Source organism: Myxine glutinosa, chromosome 4 (assembly GCF_964187855.1).
Source record: "Myxine glutinosa chromosome 4, kmMyxGlut1.1, whole genome shotgun sequence".
NCBI classification, from domain to species: Eukaryota; Metazoa; Chordata; class Myxini; order Myxiniformes; family Myxinidae; genus Myxine; species Myxine glutinosa.
In genome coordinates, this window is record NC_136264.1 from 121,705,561 (window position 1) to 121,725,395 (window position 19,835).

Here is a 19,835-nt window from a genome sequence, read left to right on the forward strand (position 1 = left end):
TTTTCGATGATAGGTTGATCGGCTCTTTTGTACAATGCTACGCGGTGGTTCTGAGAGCAACGATAAGTTGAGACTTCATCCAGGACCTTGGCGAGAGCAGTTTCCAACTCCAAGGCGAAATCGTAGCTCTCAGAGTGTCCAAGCCTGTGTAGTATTGTGGTGAGCTGTTTGCTTCGGAACAGGTGCCTTACAGTCACACAGAGGAGAATGTGCTTTGGTAACTTCCATTTTCCATCTGACACTGCACGGCACAGATCTTGTCCAATGGAGAAGACCAGACGCTTCACCTTTTCTGTCTCGATGCCCTCCTTGCCAGTCATTAGCACGCTGAGAAAGCGGACAAGGTCTGGAGGTAGGATGTCTTCAGGATTGAGCTCCATGTCTTCAGCTGTTGGTGGCCATGGTTGGTCTTTACACTCTCTGAAAGCCTGTAGAATACCCTGGCGAAGTTGGAGGGCAACATTTTGGTTCTTGTTTGTGCTTCCGAGTGTGAATGCTCGTGCGAGAGCATTGGAAACTGTTATGTTTGAGCTGTGCACAAGCCAGAAAGAAATGACATCACATTTGTCATGATCAACCTTCGTGAAGTGGATATGCTCCTTGATTGGGTCATTCTGTAGGCGTTTCAGTAGTTTCTCTGACCGATAATTTGAGTTCTCATATCCATTCAGTTTCAGTTCCTCGACATAGAGCAAGCGCAAGGAAGAAAGCTGTAGAACTTTATTCTGCTGGATGACCTGGGTTTGAATGTGTTCCAGTACTGAGTTGAATGCCTTTTCATGGGCGGCTGACATGCAAGCCTGCTCCTTTGGTGCTTCGGCTCTGTGAATCGCACGCTCATAGTTGTAGAATGCTGTGCGGAAAGCTTTAAAACATGACGGATGGTGTTTGGCCTCACATGCAAAGAGGTCTTTGTTTTTCACCTTTCGATGGAGTCGATAGAGACCCATTTTCTCAGCCCGTGTTTCGATTTGCTCCCATGCATTTTCTTTGTTTTTAAAGGATGGGAAGGTTGTAGGCCTCTCAGTATTGCGATGAGCATCTTTGGTCTCAACTTTCTCACAAAATATACACTCTGGCGGGAAGATGGGTTCAGCAGAACCTCCTGGTTTACGAGGAGAGTGATGCCATGATGAGGTTGATGGCCCTGGTTCTGTATCATCTCCCAGACGATGAAAGTGGCGGACAAAGTGCTTATAACACTTGCTGTGATATCCTACTCTTTCTAGGTCATCAGGAAGAGTTGCCGGGATCTGATCACATACTGATTGCATACGACATGGGGAGTCATGCGGTTGGTTGAGACGTCTATCCCGGATCTTTTGAAGCAGTTGCAGTTTTTCTGAAGCAGATCCTTTAATTTTACGGAGGGGCGTGAAATCCCCATGATCAGACATGGATGGTACATGAAGGATGCATGTAGGAGGAGAGCTTTGGGCTGCAGGTTCTACACTCCGTTTTCTTTTGGGCATGCTTGCTGTCGATGTCTACCATCACTGTTAAATGACAAATAAGAAATCACGAATGATGTTAAAAGTGCCTGTGAAAGGAGGCTCTGAGTTTTCAGTGAGGTAACAGAGGTTCTGAGTCATGTTCTACACTAGGGTACTTTTTAGCTGACTAAACCATGTTTAGTGGCATCAAAAGTGCTAATAGCTAAAACATCTAAATTCTTCCACACTAACGTTAGCTATCTAGGCCAATGAAACATTGTGCTAAGTTACTGTAGCTAGCTCAGCTGTCGTGCCTCTTTCTGGTTCAATTCATATACAGAAGTCAACAGATATGTCTCATGTTTGGCATTAACAAAAGTTTAAGTTACACCGACATTAGGAACATACTGTACATAGATGAGGCTAGCTTTAACGTTAGCTAACATGGTGCTAGCTGGCTCAGCTGTTATTCTGCCTGTTTATGATTTCATGCAGAAACTGAAGTCAAGAGTGTGAGTAACATTATAGTTAGCATCTTACCTGGCTAGATTGGAGGATGAATACCAAGAACAACACACAGATGGAATGGAAGACTGAACTTTCAACTGAGGTATTCAATAACATCAACGTTACCAATTGATACGAGCGCGCGACATTACCAATTGATACGAGCGCGCGAGCGCGCATGTTACATGGATGGAAATGTAAAATGGCAGCTATAGCAGCACTAATTTGGATCTCTAGTCTGTCATTTCTGCACTGTGATTGGATAACATAAAAAAATATGTTTGGGAGTTAACAGCAGGAGTTGGTAGATTTTACGTGGGCTGGGTGAGAAACCTTTAAATAAGCAAGTGAAAATCTCTCGCAATACAAAGTCAATGGTGGGAAGAAAAGTTGAGTGGTACCAATGTTACTGCCAATGTCCCGCCCCTATGCAAGACTCAGGAGCATCTTGTTGACATTTAACCTTGAAAATACCTGGGTTTAGACCCCTTATGTACCATGTTAAGTTATCTGCAGTATTAACGTATCCTTATCATTTGTAAAACTGATTATTTTGTAATTACAGCATTAATATGCATACTAGTATACCATAGACACATGTAATCATGTTATGAATAGTTCTATCATGATCTATGCCCTTCAAAACATGGGTCTAGACACCTTCATTTTTCAATTATCTGCAATATTGGCTGAGATATGTCAAAAATCGTTTTTTTGATAATGGCAGCAGTAATTTGCATAAAAATGGTATGTGGGACATTTTTTCAGCTTGGGGCCATAGCTAGTCATTTTCTACACATTTTTTCCAATCTAGAAACACTGATTAGAAGTATATCTCCGGGGGGTGCAGGGGGACCTAGGCTTCCTACTAGACTACTTGTGATGCTAGGATTCAAGGTTCAATACCCATATTATACTCGTACTGTATTAATTTTCCATTGTCTACCAAGGTCCTTGTAACCCATGGTTAAGTACACTGATGTCTACTGATGTCTTTGTCCTGCATGTGATTTATCAACAAGCTATTTTAGGACCCTTATCTTCTATCTTCTATCTTCTATCTTCTATCTTCTTATTATATATATATAAAAAAGTTTTTGTTTGTTTGTCTGCGTAAGCTAATCTCCTGAACGGTGAAAGATAGGAGGAAACCTCTAATGAAAAAATGTCGGGACGGGCGCCGGGAAGGTTTTAGGCTAGTTGGCGAGGCCGGTCGAGGCCGCTTCGGCCGGGCTGGGCCCATTTCGCAATTAAAAGCTGAGCTAAATTATAGTAGTCAATCTTCTACGGCCGTGAGTAAAAGCTGAATTATAGTAGTAAATGCATTCAAAAAGAACCAAAAATGTCGGGACAGGCCCCAGGAAGGTTCTAGGCTAGGTGGTGAGGCTGGTCGAGGCCCACCTCGGCCGGGCTGGACCCATTTCGCAATTAAAAGCTGAGCTGAATTATAGTAGTCAATTGTCTACGGCCACGAGTAAAAGCTGAATTATAGTAGTAATTTCATTCAAAAAGAACTAAAAATGTTGGGACGGGCCCCGGGAAGGTTATAGGCTAGGTGGTGAGGCCGGTCGAGGCCGCTTCGGCCGAGCTGGGCCCATTTCACAATTAAAAGCTGAGCTGAATTATAGTAGTCAATCTTCTAAGGCCGCGAGTAAAAGCTGAATTATAGTAGTAAGTTCATTCAAAAAGAACCAAAAATGTCGGGACGGGCCCCGGGAAGGTTATAGGCTAGGTGGCGAGGCCGGCAGAGGCCGTATCGGCCGGGCTGGGCCCATTTCGCAATTATAAGCTGAGCTGAATTGTAGTAGTCAATCTTTTACGGCCGTGAGTAAAAGCTGAATTATAGTAGTAAATTCATTCAAAAAGAACCAGGGGAAATGCGGGGTGCTTTCGGCTGGTATCACTACAAAAACAAGAAGGAGTAATCAGAGATTGCAGACCCTCACCAGAACGTGTTTGTGAGGTGTATTTTGTTGGGGGTTTTTGTACATTCTTTCATTATTTTGTAGAACCCCACTTTCATCAGATACGCGTGACACATTACGTCTTCTTTATAAAACTGAATTCAGTATTTTATTAAAATATATATATTTTTTAATGAGGCTGTTCTCTGGGTCTTTTGCATCCTCAGAGTCTTTTGGGTTCTCTGGGTCTTTTGGGTCATTGGAGTGTTTTGATTCCTCAGGGTCTTTTGGGTCCTTGGGGTCTTCTGGTTCTTCATGGTATTTAAGGATCTTCAGGGTATGTTGGGGTCTTGGTGGTCTTAACCCTTTGAGTATGGGATTTTTTTTTTTGATAAAAATACCCCCGGTACGGGATTAATTTGGCATTTTGGTACGGGAATGCAACCACATACTGACGATATATTTATAGGTATAGTCACATCATCCGTACACAAAACTTTTTCGCGGGTTGCGGCACTGGACGTCATCCGTACTCAAAGGGTTAAGGGTCTTGAGGGGTTTTAAAGGTTCTTCAAAAGTCCAATGGGTCTCAGCAGTCCACAGCGTCGAATGGTACATTCCGATAGTAAATAATTAATAGACAGGATGCCACTGACTTCAAACAGTACAGTACATAATTAATAGATATATTGAAAGCTCACATGGCTGGAGAATATAATATAGTAGAGTTTCCTCTTCTTCAAACAATAATTTCTGGCTGCCAGACCATAAGGCCAATCATATTGCAATTTTAAACAACTGTTACGCTTTAGGACTACGACATTACTTTTAAGTTTCACATTGATCAATTAAGCGGTTCAAGAGATATAATTTAAAATATATATTTTCATTCAATCCAATACGGCCGCCAAACCATGTGACAAATGAATTATTCAATGGCAGCATGGTATATGCAAGGCATGGGGAGCATATGTGTGAAGTTTCTGTTTGATCTATTCAGCCGTTCTGGAGGAGTGGCTTTGTAAAGTTTTATTCTTCAAAAAATCATATCCTCCAAACCTATGATGTCATGGTCAAGGAACTTTTTGTTCATCCTGGGTATGCAATCATGCATGTAATGTTTTGCCTCGATCTGTTTAGCCGTTTTGGAGAAAAAGGGTTTTTAGTGGTTTTTAAGGCTTTTGTGTTAAAACAAATATGGCAGCCGAACCACGTGACCGATGACGTCATTATTATTATTTTCTCCACCAATTTATCCCTAGATGACGCTCAAAAAATTTCATCTTGATCGGATGAAGTTTTGTACTTGTCGAATTATGACGTCATAATGGAGGCACCTATGACATTATCATTAACATATTTTATTCCCCATGGAGAGTTCTTTACAATGAACCATGTCTCAATTTTTTTCTACGCAGCGATTTCAGAGATATAGAGGTGCAAAGTTCTTTGGTTTTTCCAAGATGGCACCCTTATAACGTGACCTATGACATCATAATTAGCATTAACAATTCTACAGGATTGTTAGGTGCATTGATTGTGAAATTCTACATGTGCATTGATGGTGAAAATTTCCTGTCAATCGGACCAACGGTTGCAGAGAAAATCATATTTATTCTGTGCAGTCATACAAACGGACTCAAATGCAATACTCTCTCCTTTGGCGAAGGTAATAAGGAGCAGGAAAATGCAAGTGACGAAGAAATTTGATGTGCTGTAATTACCACACATGAATATGCCATTGAAGTTTTTGGGGCCAGCAAAATGTTTGAAGAGTATTCCCATTATTCTTCGAGAAAAAGTTTCATCCTGTTGTCCTGTTTTTCAGCCTACAACTATCCCAGTGCGATGCTATCCCGGAGTTGTAACCAGTACACCAAGGAAATTCTACAATATGTATCCTTAATTGATTATGACCACGAATTAAGTCTACTTCTTTCAGTTCAATCTTGCTGCACCACCTTTTTCATTTTATGTTTGCCTTAGAAATGGGTGGTTGCTATTTGAATTGTCTGCCGTGCTTGTAGGAATGATTTTTGTACAAGTTGTTTTTTGCAATTTTTGCCTCTCCAAAAACATTTTTATTTCTCCGTACATGGGTCAAGGTTCATGGATGAATTAAATGACAACGGGAAGCATATTTACAGGCTACCAAGGGGTATGTAGACAAGATGGAATCCACTAAAAGATGCAATTCGGTATCTGTCTGACTGTTTTTGTCCGTGATACATTCAGTCGTTACTTATCCAATCTTAACCAAACTTGTCAGGAGGACTAAGGATCACACAATGGAGGTTGTAGCGACTTCATTTGCTCCCCTTCCCCAACCGCCTTGGGTGAAATCCGTGTTAAGCTAACCGTGGCGTTTATCCAAGGCCACTTACAATAACAAAAGTTATAACAACATTTATGGCAATAGCATTATATTAATGTTGTTGCAAAACAATATTAATACTAAGTAGACAGGCCAGCTATGCCTGGGCCACTTCATAACTGCAGGCAGTTATGACCGGGATCCAATCAGCCCCGCTTTCATCAGAAACGTGACCCATGATGTCCTCTATATAACTGAAATCAGAATAGCTAGTCCATCACATATTTACAGTTGTGCATTGATTGGACAATTATTGGTTGCAGAGACAAAACTAGAACAGCACTCGGCAGAGCGCATACCTCCGCTAAGCTGAACCGTTTATAGTTTGTATTCCACTCATAGGCCGGATCTGGATTCGGACCTGAACCAAAATCTAATCGGCTTGTTCTTGTCACCTAACCAACTCACCCACCAAGTTTAGTCATACCTCGTCCATAACTTTTTTAAATATCATGTTATATATCGCTTTTTACCTGATCACTCAATGGTGAAGAATCGCCTCAAAATTAAATAATTCTCGTGTCCGAATCCATATTCAGATCTTCACCAAAATCGAATCGATTGGATCTTGTCACATACCTAATCTGTCCACATACCCAAGTTTCGTCTAAATCCGTCCATAACTTTTTGAGATATCCTGCTATGTATTGGTTTTAGCCCCATCACTCCAATGGTGAAGAATCACTTAAAAAATTCTCTGATCAGGATCCATATTCAGATCTTCACCAAAATCGAATAGATTCGTCCTTGCCAAACACCCAACCGGTCCACCAGGTTTTGTCCAAGTCCGTCCATAACTTTTTGAGATATCCTGCTATATGTCGGTTTTGGCCCTATCGTCCAATAGTGAAGAATCACTTTTAAAAATTCTACTAGCCGGATCCGAATCCGGATGTTCACCAAAATCTAATCATTTCGTCCTTGTCACATACGCTACCTCTCCGCCAAATTTCGTCCAAATCCGCCCACAACTTTTCGAGACATCTTGTTCACAGACAAACAGACAGACAGGGGTGAAAACAACCTCCATCCACCTTGGGTGGTGGAGGTAATAAATTAAAGTGAAATAATATCCCATCTTAGCCAAGGGGGTTATCTGTCTTGGGCGAAATCCATGTTAGGGTGTATGTCCGTGTTAAGATAGCTTTATAATGGCGTTTTTCCAAAGCTGCTTCTCATAACAAAAATAATAAAATTAATTTCCGAAATAACGCTTTTTTATTCGCATATTTTTTTGTTACAATTTGGACAGGATCGCCCCCAAAATGCATATTTTGACATCAACTTTTCAATTTTTTTTGGTAGGGGATGCCCCAGGAGCCCCAGTGAGGAGTAATTTTGCCCGTTACTTTCTTTTTTTCAGAAGTTCTGCCATTTCACGCATGCATAAGGAAATATAAGGCGTTGGAGTTGGGTGAAATAATGAAAATATTGGACTATATAATGCAAGGGGCAGTCTTAGAGTGTATAACACAGGAAAGGGATCTGGGGGTGGTATTAGAGATGGGGGTGGGAGGGAAGCAGACCTTCTCTGTGAGCAATGTACAAAGGGTGCTGGACCTTAACTCTGACTTGTGGTTGCAGAAAAACAATCCAGGAAAGATCATTATTGTTTACGATGAAGATGAGCGTATTGCCCCAACCACAGCCACCACTCTTTGTGAGCATGGTCTCGAGAACATCTATATGCTTTCTGGAGGTACGCCAACTAAGGGTTGTTCCAAGTGGTTGTATAAGTAGCATTATTACCTCCGCCACCAAAGGTGGATGGAGGTTATGCTTTCACCTCTGTCTGTTTGTCGGTCTCTTTGTTTGTCTGTCTGTGAACAAGATATCTCAAAAGGTTGTGGACAGATTCGGACGAAATTTGGCAGAGGTAGTGTATGTGATGAGGACGAAATGATTCGATTTTGGTGAAGATCCGGATTTGGATCTAGCTAGTAGATTTGTTTAAGTGATTCTTCACCATTTAGAGATGGGGCTAAAACCGATACATAGCACGATATCTCAAAGTGATGGACGGATTTGGACAAAACTTGGTGGACCGGTTGTGTTTGTGACAAGGACTAATCAATTCCATTTTGGTGAAAATCTGAAAATAGATTCGGATACGGGTAATTATTTTACTTTTAAGTGATTCTTCACCATAGAGTGATAGTGCTAAAACCGATACATAGCACGATACATAGTGCATCACTGAATTGGGAAACCAACTATTTTTGTGATCAAAAGGTCAACGGTCAACTCATGGTCAAACTTCTAAAATCAATTTTCATCTGAAAAATCATCACTTTTCATCCTATTAACTTGAAAATTAAATAGCAATTACATAGTGCATCACTGAATTGGGAAACCAACTATTTTTGTGGTCAAGTCAAAGGTCAAATCATGGTCAAACTTCTAAAATCATCAATTTTCATCTGAAAAATTATCACTTCCATCCTATTAACTTGGAAATTAAACAGCAATTACATAGTGCATCACTGAATTGGGAAACCGAGGATTGTTGAAGTCAAAGGTCAACTCAAGGTCAAACTTTTAAAATCATAAATTTTCATCTAAAAAATCATCACTTATCATCCTATTAACTTGTTAATTAAACAGCAATTACATAGTGCATCACTGAATTGGGAAACCGAGGATTTTTGAAGTCAAAGGTCAGGTCAAGGTCAAACTTTTAAAATCATCAATTTTCATCAAAAAAATCATCACTTATCATCCCATTAACCTGTTAGTTAAACAGCAATTACATAGTGCATCACTGAATTGGGAAACCAACTATTTTTGAGGTCAAAGGTCAACTCAAGGTCAAACTTCTAATATCAATTTTCATCTGAAAAATCATCAATTTTAATCCAATTGACCCGAGCTTTGATCAAGATCGTCAATTTTAATCTTGATGAAATGGACAATTTGATGTATTCATGGCAATCTTTTTTTGGGGAAGGGGCGGATTTTGCAAGTATCGTCATGCTCTGCACGATGCCTTCTTGTTTACTTGTTTCATTGTGTTAAGCTTGTTCTTGACATTGACTTCGTCGAACGTTATAATTGATGTTCGGTATCGATTTATGTCGATTGTAAATATCCTCTTTGACGTTTTACATTTTGTTCCCCACAAATACTCAGTTCCCATGTTCTCACTGCAGAATGTGTACTTCCTGCTGCCCCACATTGATTCTTTATCATGATGTACAGAATCAATGAGGAAAGGAAAGTAATGTAAAAAAGGAAGTAATGGGCAGAATGTGAACTTCTTGCTGTCCCTCCATGATTCTGTATCATTGATCTCGACCTAATATCTTCTCCTGTTCCAGGTCTTAAGGTTTTAGCACAAAGGTTTCCCTGGGGTGGTATGACCACGGGCAACCTGCCCATTTCGTGCCTACCTAGTTCGGCCCTTGGTTCGGCGCGGAAAAGTCAGAGGAAATCTTGGGAGACTACAAATCAAGTCCAGGCTGCAGGAACACAACGCCGCTTTAAAAAAGATGATTTGGACCTCATTGCCCAGCAGTTGGAGCAAATCATCGGATCAGATATGTCCTGTAAGTTGAGCACTAATCTATATTGGTTGGAAACTTGATGGCAATTCATAGTATGATAGTTTTATGAGGCTTGACCACACTTGTAAAACAACAACAGATAAATAGTTTTATCTGCTGTTGCTTTTGCAGGTTTTCCTGTCTACTTTGCCATCATCAGCACAGAGTAGACAACCACCCCCAACCCTGACTATCCTTTTCTGTGTTTAAAAGCTGATGTTCATGTCATGGGATCACCAAAAGGTGGCACAATTGTACAATTTTTGTACTTTTTTTTTTTTTTTGGTATACGAGATCGAGGCTCGTGAAAGAGCTAACATTAATCACACAAAAAGTCAAACCGACACATAAAACACAAAATAAGGGGAGCGGTAGACAAGATGGGGAGAGAGGGGGAAGGACACAAACACAACATTTGAGAGCAGGGACATCGAGAGAAATGTGGGAGGGAGAGGGCTTGTGGGGAGGTGGGAGAGGTATAAAACATATGGACACTGCAAGGACTTCCAGGAAAGAAGTTGGAATTTCAAAAAGGTTAATCTGGGGTGAATTAGCGGGGGTAGAAAAGATCAAGGTTTTGGATGGGGGAAGATAAGAGATGGTGGTGAACAGCTGTTGTAAAGACCTGGAGGGAGGAGTGGGATTGAAGGGAGTGGGGGAGTTTGTTCCAGAGGTGGGAGAAAAGGGGAATGAAAGAGTGAAGGTGAGCAGAGAGCCTAGATTTTGGCAGTTTAACCATAAGAGGGTTACTGGCAGATCTTGTGCGACCTGTAGGAATATTTGGGGGACAGAGCACAGAGAGAGCTGGGAGAGCAAGGCCGGAGAGGAGTCGATAGAAGACAGAAAGACCACAAACCTGCCTGCGGTGAGTGAGTGAAAGGCCCTCGGAGTTAGCTTAATCGCAGGAGATTCCAATGATTCTGAAAGCTTTGGTTTCAACAGCGTGAAGCCGAGCTAGGTGTGAGGCAGGAGCACCAGCCCAGAGGGGGGAACAGTATTCCATTGAGCTGCAGATGAAAGCCTTATATGTGGTGAGGAGCTCAGGTTTGCCAAGGAAGGACTTCGCCCGACGGAGGATGCCCAGTCGGCGACTGGCTTTGGAGGCCAGCTTGGAAATGTGGTTTTCCCAGGAAAGATCATGGCAGATAGTGAGACCCAAAAGCTTGAGCGACAGAACTTCTTGGAGATTATTATTGAGAAAGTAGATGGGAGGGTTTTCCAGTCGGTCTTTTCGGAGAGACATAGTAAGAGTGTGAGATTTGTCAGGATTGAAAGACATGTTCCACTTGTTTGACCAGTCTGTGATTTTGTCCAGGTCTGCAGAGAGTGAGGAGGCTGCAGACTGCCGATCTGAGGGATGAGGAATGGAGCGGCAGAGAGTGGAGTCTTCAGCAAAGAGATAGAGAGGATTTTCCAGAGAGTCGGAGAGATCATTGATGAAGACCAGAAAAAGCACAGGGCCCAGAACACTACCTTGGGGAACTCCAGCCAGAACAGGAAGGGGAGATGAGAGAAATCCATTCAGGGCCACACGTTGACGATGACCAGAGAGGAAGTCCGCAAGCCATGCGTGGAGATTTCCATGGATACCATAGGAGGAGAGTTTGGTGAGCAGAGCTTTGTGCCAGACCCTATCGAAGGCACGTGATATGTCAAGGGAGACAGCTCTGATTTCCTGTTTGGCATTGAGTTTGGCATTTTGGCATTGTTTGGTTTGGCATTGACCACTTTGTTGCAATGTTCATGATAATATTACTAATACCTACTTGTATGAAGAAATAATACATGCAGCCCTGACATATAAAAACACCTCTTTTTTTTGTTGTTGTTTTTGTTTTTTTGTATACAGAGTCGAGGCTCGTGAAAGAGCTAACATTTATCAAACAAACAAATCAAACAAACAAGCAAACAAAGTATATAAAAAGGGGAGCGGTCGACAAGATGGGGAGAGAAGGGGAGGAAGCACACAAACACAACATTTGAGAGCAGGGACATCGGGAGATGTTTTTGGAGGGAGAGGGCCTGGGGGGAGGCAGGATAGGTATAAACGCAAGGACACCAAGGACTTCCAGGAAAGAAGTCAAAAGTCACCTCAAAAAAGTGGATTTGGGGTGGAATTAGCAGGGGTAGGAAAGATCAAGGTTTTTGATTGGGGAAGATAAGAGATGGTGGTGAACCGCCGTTTTAAAGACCTGGAGGGAGGAGTGGGATTGAAGAGAGTGAGGGAGTTTGTTCCAGAGGCCGGAGAAAAGAGGAATGAAGGAGTGAAGGTGAGCAGAGAGTCTTGATTTTGGCAGTTTAACCATAAGAGGGTTGCAGGCAGATCTTGTGCGACCTGCAGGAATATTTGGGGAACAGAGCCCAGAGAGAGAGCTGGGGGAGCAAGGCCGGAGAGGAGTCGGTAGAAGACGGAAAGACCACCAACCTGCCTGCGGTGATTAAGTGAAAGGCCCTCGGAGATAGCGTCATCGTGGGAGATTCCAATGATTCTGAACGCTTTGGTTTCAACAGCGTGAAGGCGAGCTAGGTGTGAGGCAGGAGCACCAGCCCAGAGGGGAGAGCAGTACTCCATTGAGCTGCGGATGAAAGCCTTGTATGTGGTAAGGAGCTCAGGTGTGCCAAGGAAGGACTTCGCATGACGGAGGATGCCCAGTCGGCGACTGGCTTTGGAGGCCAGCTTGGAAATGTGGTTTTCCCAGGAAAGATCATGGCAGAGAGTGAGACCCAAAAGCTTGAGTGACAGAACTTCTTGGAGAGGATTATTCAGAAAGTAGATGGGAGGGTTGTCCAGTCGTTCTTTTCGGAGAGACATCGTAAGAGTGTGAGATTTGTCAGGATTGAAAGACATGTTCCACTTGTTTGCCCAGTCTGTGATTTTGTCCAGGTCTGCAGAGAGTGAGGAGGCTGCGGACTGCCGATCTGAGGGATGAGGAATGGAGCGGCAGAGAGTGGAGTCATCAGCAAAGAGATAGAGAGGATTTTCAAGAGAGTCAGAGAGATCATTGATGAAGACCAGAAAAAGCACAGGGCCCAGAACACTGCCTTGGGGAACTCCAGCCTGAACAGGAAGAGGAGATGAGAGAAACCCATTCAGGGCCACACGTTGACTACGACTAGAGAGGAAGTCCGCCAGCCATGCGTGGAGATTTCCATGGATACCAAAGGAGGAGAGTTTGGTGAGCAGAGCGGGGTGCCAGACCGTATCGAAGGCACGTGATATGTCGAGGGAGACAGCTCTAATTTCCTGTTTGGCATTGAGGACCTCCATCCATTGTTGAGACAGCAGAAGCAGCATGTCCAGAGTAGAGTGACCTGGTCTGAAACCAAATTGATGATCAGAAATCAAGCCATTGGTCTAAGATCTAAGTCTCTTAGACTTAAATAAAGCATTTGAACATTCTTTTTCAGTGGATTTTTACAGGTGTTTCTGCAGGATATCCAAAATGCATGCAATTATGAAGGCAGGTTCAATTTCTTGACTCATTTTCAAATTTTATTAGCCAGTTACACTCATGATATTGCTGTATGTTTTTATTAGTGTGGATGGTTTCTCTTAGTGTTTAAACCTGCTCTTCCTGTTTTTGATCTTTAAGCGTCCAAACATTTGGTGATGGAAAGTAATGAAACAGAAAACCAAATACTGCATTGGAGTCATCAGAAGGAACGAAAACAAAACGAAAAAAGTAAAGAGCAAAGATGGCGTCATCAGGAGGAACCTGGATAGGATACGGGTTTCAGCTGCAACTCCTCTACCCCCACACCCACCCAAACGCAGCCAAGTAAACCTTCCAGAAAAAAAATATTTCGGCAAGAATTCACTTCTCCGAAGACAAATAGATAAAGAGAGAGAGAAATAATGAAGAAGCAAGAATTAGAATGAATAAAGAGAAATATGAAAAAGTAGAAAGAAATGTGAAAGGAACAAAGATCCTTAAATCCTAGCTCTAGCTCCTTCCCCTAACTCCTCACCCTAACTCCCAGCCCTAACACTAACACCTAGCCCTAGTTCCTAGCCCTAACTCCTTACCCTCAAACCCATCCAAGCACAGCCAAGTGAGCCTTCCAGAAAAAAATTAAAAGTACAGATACATTCAAAGTACACCACCCCCATGCCAAATAATAAATAACATCCTCTAGCGCAGCCTTTGGCGCCCGGCAATACCACCATGCAGCGCATTGAGACTGTATTGGGAGGGAGAGGTGTACAATAATTGATTGATTAATTGCATAATTAAAATCAATAAATAATGATCATAAAATATTTGCTTAATCAATAATTAGCTAATAGCATACCTAAACCACCAGTGCTTCATACGAAGCTGTAACTTTTTGAAAATTAATTAAATAAGTCATTAATTGAAAAAATTGAATATTTAATTGATTCATAAATAAATAATTAATTGATTAATTTATGAATCAATAAATCAAAAATATCCTTTATAGCCACATCACTTGGTCACTGTTGTGTCCAAATATCAGCTTCCTCGCTCAAAAGGTGCCTGAAGTATTGCCCAGATGAGAAAGAAAAGAAATAAATAATAATCATAAAATAATTAAATAATTAATCAATTGGCTATCAGAATACCTAAACCACCACCGTTTCATCCGAATCTTTAACTTTAAAATAATTAATTAATTAAGGCATTAATCAAATAATTAAATAATTAATTGATTAATCAATAAATAAAAAATAGCCTTTACAGCCAAATCACTTAGTCATTGTCACGTCCAAATATCAGCTTCCTAGCTCAAAAGGTGCCTGAGATATTGCCCAGAAGAAAAAGAAAATAAATAAGTTCTTAATTAATCGATAATAATTAAGTAACTAATCAATTAATTGATTCGTCAAAAAACCAAAAAATACTGTTTTTGCCAAAGTACTTGCTCACTATTATTCCGAAATTTCAGCTTCCTAGTTCAAAGGATGGCTGAGATATCGCCCAGACAAACAAACAACAAGAAGACGTCATGTGGAGCACGATACTTGCAAAATACGCCCCCCCACCCCTCCCCAAGGAAAAAAATTCCATTGATACAGCAAATTGTCCATTTCATCACGATTAAAATTGACAATCTTTATCAAAGCTCGGGTCAATAGGATGAAAAGTGACGATTTTTCAGATGGAAAATGATGATTTTGGAAGGTTGACCTTGAGTTGACCTTTGACCTTTTGACCTCAAAAATAGTTGGTTTCTCTATTTTGTGACTCAATGTGCAAATGCTGTTCAATTTTCAAGTCAATCGGATGAAAATTTATGGGTTTTTTCGGATAAAAAGTGATGATTTTGGAGGTTTGACCTTGAGTTGACCTAGGACCTTTTGACCTAAAAAAAATAGTATGTTTCCCAATTTAGTGACGATATGCAAATGCAGTTCAATTTTCAAGTCAATCGGTTGAGAATTGACGGCTTTTTAGATGAAAATTGCTGATTTTTAAAATTAGACCTTGAGTTGACCTTTGACCTTTTGACCTCAAATAGTATGTTTCCCAATTTATTGACTCGATATGCAAATGCTGTTCAATTTTCAAGTCAATCGGTTGAGAATTGATGATTTTTAAAATTTGACCTTGAGTTGACCTTTGACCTTTTGACCTCAAAATAGTTATTTTCCCAATTTAGTGACTTGATATACAAATGCTATTCAATTTTCAAGTCAATCAGATTTAAAATGGCGATTTTAGACATTTGACCTCCAGATGACCTTTGACCTTTGACCTCAAAATCACTATGCTTCTCAATTGGGACGACTTATACAACTTGGTGAAGTTTAGTGACAATCGGTTTAGAATTGTGACCTGTAGGCTGGTGACAAACAGACAAACAGACAAACCAGATAGATCAAGAAAGAGATAAATAAAGAAGCAAGAATTAGAATGAATAAAGAGAAATATGAAAAAGTAGAAAGGAATTTGAAAGGAACAACGATGTTGGGAAGAACCCAGATAGATAGATTTCAGCAGTTCTTCCTCATGCAAAAACGCAGCAAGTTACAAGCTACCAGAGGTCCATCAGCAGGGAAGCAGAGTCCACACAGCATCAGGATATGGTACTTTGTTTCTGAACAAATGTGGCACCATATTTCTTTCATTGTAGTTCATATGATTGAATGTTTGACACTAAAAAAAATGCCATTTTGCATATCAGAATACACACACACACACACACACACACACACACACACACACACACACACACACACACACACACACACACGACCATACTCTGTACAGAGTATAGTGTCTGCTGTAGCAGTCTCTTAGCAAGCATTACATTCCTGGATGTGTCTTCCCTCTGGTGCAGGATTGCAGGATACTCGATTGAAGGTGCAGAAATGTGCAAAATAATTTCAGGGGCCCTGGCGATAACTCGTCTCCTCGTCATGAAAGACACAGTGGGATCTTGTGGCAAATGGGGTATATAGTGTTGGCAGATAGGACAACCAATAATGGTGGCAGATAGGACACCCAGTTTAATGTCCTGATGGACGGGCACACACATTGATGTATCTCCCTCCCTGCGAAACATCAGGATTACAGTTTATAAATGAGACGAGATTCAAACCCAGGCTAGACAGCTCAGAGATGAGTGGGCATACCTCTAGGTCTAGGCCATGGCCATCGATCGCTACTTAAAAGTGGGGAAGTGGGGGTTTTACTCCCACAATCCTCCTGACCCAGTTGTTCTTGCAAACTTGCGGCCTCTGTTGTTGTCTCTCTTGTCAGTGCCACCGTCTCATCCGTAAACGTAGGCCAGCGTTACACAAGATATTTTATTTATTTATTGTATACCAAGTCAAGGCTCGTGTAAGAGCTAACACATAGAACATATAATGAAAGGAGTGGGAAATAAGATGGGGAGAGAAAGGGAAGCACAACAACAGTAGATAACAGGGACATCAGGAGATTTGTGGAAGGGAGAGGCTCTGGGTACATGGGATAAACAAGATGGACACTACAAGGACTTTCAGGAAAGAAAACGGAATTTGAAGGAGGTGGATTTGCAGTGTATTACCAGGGGTAGAAAAGATCAAGGGTTTGGATGGGTGAAGATGAGAGGTGGTGTTGGACAACTGTTTTGAAGACTTGGAGGGAGGCGTTGGATTGAAGATTGTGGGAATTTCCTCCAAAGGCGGAGAAAAGAGGCATGAAAGAGTGAAGGTGAGCAGAGAGTCTTGATTTTGGCAGTTTCACCAGAAGAGGGGTGCTGGCAGATCTTGTGCTTCCTGAAGGAATATTTGGGGGACAGAGCACAGACAAGCTGGGGGAGCAAGGGCAGAGGGGAGTCTGGAGAAGACACAAATACCACCGACCTGCCTGCTGTTAGTGAGTGAAAGACCGTCAGATTCTGCTTCATCATGGGAGATACCAATGATGATGATGGATGGATTCCATGACCTTGCTGATGATTGGGAGCAGGCTGTTTGATCTATAGTTGCAAGGATCTGTTATTGCACCTTTTTGTGTGGTAACGTTGGCTGATTTCCAAGCAGATGGCGGATGACCTTGAGCAAAAGAAAGGGTGAAGAGAACAGAGAGAGGGTGAGATAGAGCGGCAGAGCAGGATTTTAGGACCCGTGGCTGATGCCGTTTGGTCCAGTTGCAGAATCTGAGTCGAGGTTTGACAGAAACTTCTTCCCCTTGTCAGGAGAGAAGGACACAGAGTCCAGGAGCAGCTGGGTTCGACTGGGTAAGGTGGGTACAGAGAGAGAGATGGGTTTGGGACACAAGATTTTGAGGCAAACACAGAGTTGCGGCATTCGGCTTTGTCACGTGCGGTGTCAGCTGTGTAGCCATTTGAGGTAAGGGAGGGGATGGAGGGGGAACAAACACCAGAAACAGACTTCACCAGATGCCACAAGGATTTGGAGGAGGGAGACAGGTTTGAGAGTTCAGTCTTGAGAGTAGAGAGATAGTGTTTCCTGGCTCTCCTGATGGTAGACACACCCTTGTTCCGAGCTTGGTGGAAGGAACTGAGATTGCCTTCAGTTTGATTAGCCTTCCAAGAGGCAAAGGCAAGTTGTTTCAGGGCAACTGTCTCACCACAAGATTCAGTGTACCATGGACGGTAGGAAGGTTATGACGACTGAAGACGAGATGGGATAAATCGTGCATGAGCGAGAGCAATTTACTTTGGAAAAATTCCCAGGATGAGTTGATGTCAGAGACAGTAGAGATGCGAGACCAGTCCAGATGTTTTATGGCTGCTTGAAGACAGTGTCAGTCGGCTTGAGTGGACAGTCAGACTCATCGACGCTGAGCAGGCTCTCTGAGAATGGCCAGAGAGATGTCCACTTTAACAAGGAAATGATCAGATGAACCGATTGGAGCAGAAGAAGACCAGCAGACTTCTTTTTTTTTGTATGCAAGATCGAGGCTCGTGAAAGAGCTAACATTAATCACACAAAAAGTCAAACCGACACACAAAACACAAAATAAGGGGAGCGGTAGACAAGATGGGGAGAGAGGGGGAAGGACACAAACACAACATTTGAGAGCAAGGACATCGAGAGAACTGTGGTAGAGAGGGCTTGTGGGAAGGTGGGAGAGGTATAAAACATATGGACACTGCAAGGACTGCCAGGAAAGAAGTTGGAGTTTCAAAAAAGTGTATCTGGGGTGAAAATTAGCGGGGGTAGAAAAGATCAAGGTTTTGGATGGGGGGAGATAAGAGACGGTGGTGAACAGCTGTTTTAAAGACCTGGAGGGAGGAGTGGGATTGAAGGGAGTGGGGGAGTTTGTTCCAGAGGTGGGAGAAAAGGGGAATGAAAGAGTGAAGGTGAGCAGAGAGCCTTGATTTTGGCAGTTTAACCATAAGAGGGTTGCTGGCAGATCTTGTGCGACCTGTAGGAATATTTGGGGGACAGAGCACAGAGAGAGAGCTGGGGGAGCAAGGCCGGAGAGGAGTCGGTAGAAGACAGAAAGACCACCAACCTGCCTGCGGTGAGTGAGTGAAAGGCCCTCAGAGTTAGCTACATCACAGGAGATTCCAATGATTCTGAAAGCTTTGGTTTCAACAGCGTGAAGCCGAGCTAGGTGTGAGGCAGGAGCACCGGCCCAGAGGGGGGGAACAGTATTCCATTGAGCTGCGGATGAAAGCCTTGTATGTGGTGAGGAGCTCAGGTGTGCCAAGGAAGGACTTCGCACGACGGAGGATGCCCAGACGGCGACTGGCTTTGGAGGCCAGCTTGGAAATGTGGTTTTCCCAAGAAAGATCCTGGCAGATAGTGAGACCCAAAAGCTTGAGCGACAGAACTTCTTGGAGAGGATTGTTGAGAAAGTGGATGGGAGGGTTTTCCAGTCGGTCTTTTCGGAGAGACATAGTAAGAGTGTGAGATTTGTCAGGATTGAAAGACATGTTCCACTTGTTTGACCAGTCTGTGATTTCGTCCAGGTCAGTTTGTTTTCAATTTTCAATTGTCCAGGTCAATTTTGTCCAGGTCAAGTTTTCATTTGCAGGGAAGTTTGTCATAACCAAGTCTAGAAGAGATGATGTGCAGTTGACTGAGATCTGGGTCGGGAAATTGACAGATTGTGTCAGTCCCAATGAGTCGCAGAAGTCCTTTGCTGTGGTGCCATGGCTGGTGAGAGAGGTGCTCACTCTATCTAATAAAATCTAGCACATGCACAAACCGATACCAGTCTCTTATTATTAAATACTGCCCGTCAGCATCGTATTGCTTTAAGAGATAACTTATTTGGGGAAAGTTATTATTGATTTATACATAACTAGATTGATGCATTTTGGGAACATCCTGCATCTGGGCCTGTGTGTCTTGTACAGAGCAACGTTAATGTTATATATTGAGCAAAAATGCATGTTGGAGGGGGCTGGGGGGGTGGGGGGGATTGAAATCGATATGTTGTCCTCCCTTGTCCAAAAAAAAGTGGGGGAGCGACATGACCCTTACCCCAGTCTCCACCCATCAACACCCATGCTCTCGGCTACAGCCAGCTCAAGTTTGAAACCGGGCTACATACGTTTGCCTTTTCCGTCGGAAGCTTTATGGATCTTTGCCTTATCGGGTGGCTGAGGCTGCCATGGTCATATTGAGCCTCCAATTGGACAATTGGTT

The 19,835-nt window shown here is 42.5% G+C and overlaps 1 protein-coding gene across 1 annotated transcript in view; it reads left to right on the forward strand.

The window, feature by feature from the left end:
• Positions 1-19,835, forward strand: part of CEP41 (centrosomal protein 41) — a 46,105-nt gene that overhangs the window by 24,351 nt on the left and 1,919 nt on the right. Inside the window, exons 8-10 of the mRNA XM_068113287.2 lie at positions 5,673-5,740; positions 7,803-7,917; positions 9,536-9,763. Of these exons, the coding sequence (XP_067969388.1) occupies positions 5,673-5,740; positions 7,803-7,917; positions 9,536-9,763 (411 nt within the window). The remainder of the gene's footprint in view (positions 1-5,672; positions 5,741-7,802; positions 7,918-9,535; positions 9,764-19,835) is intronic.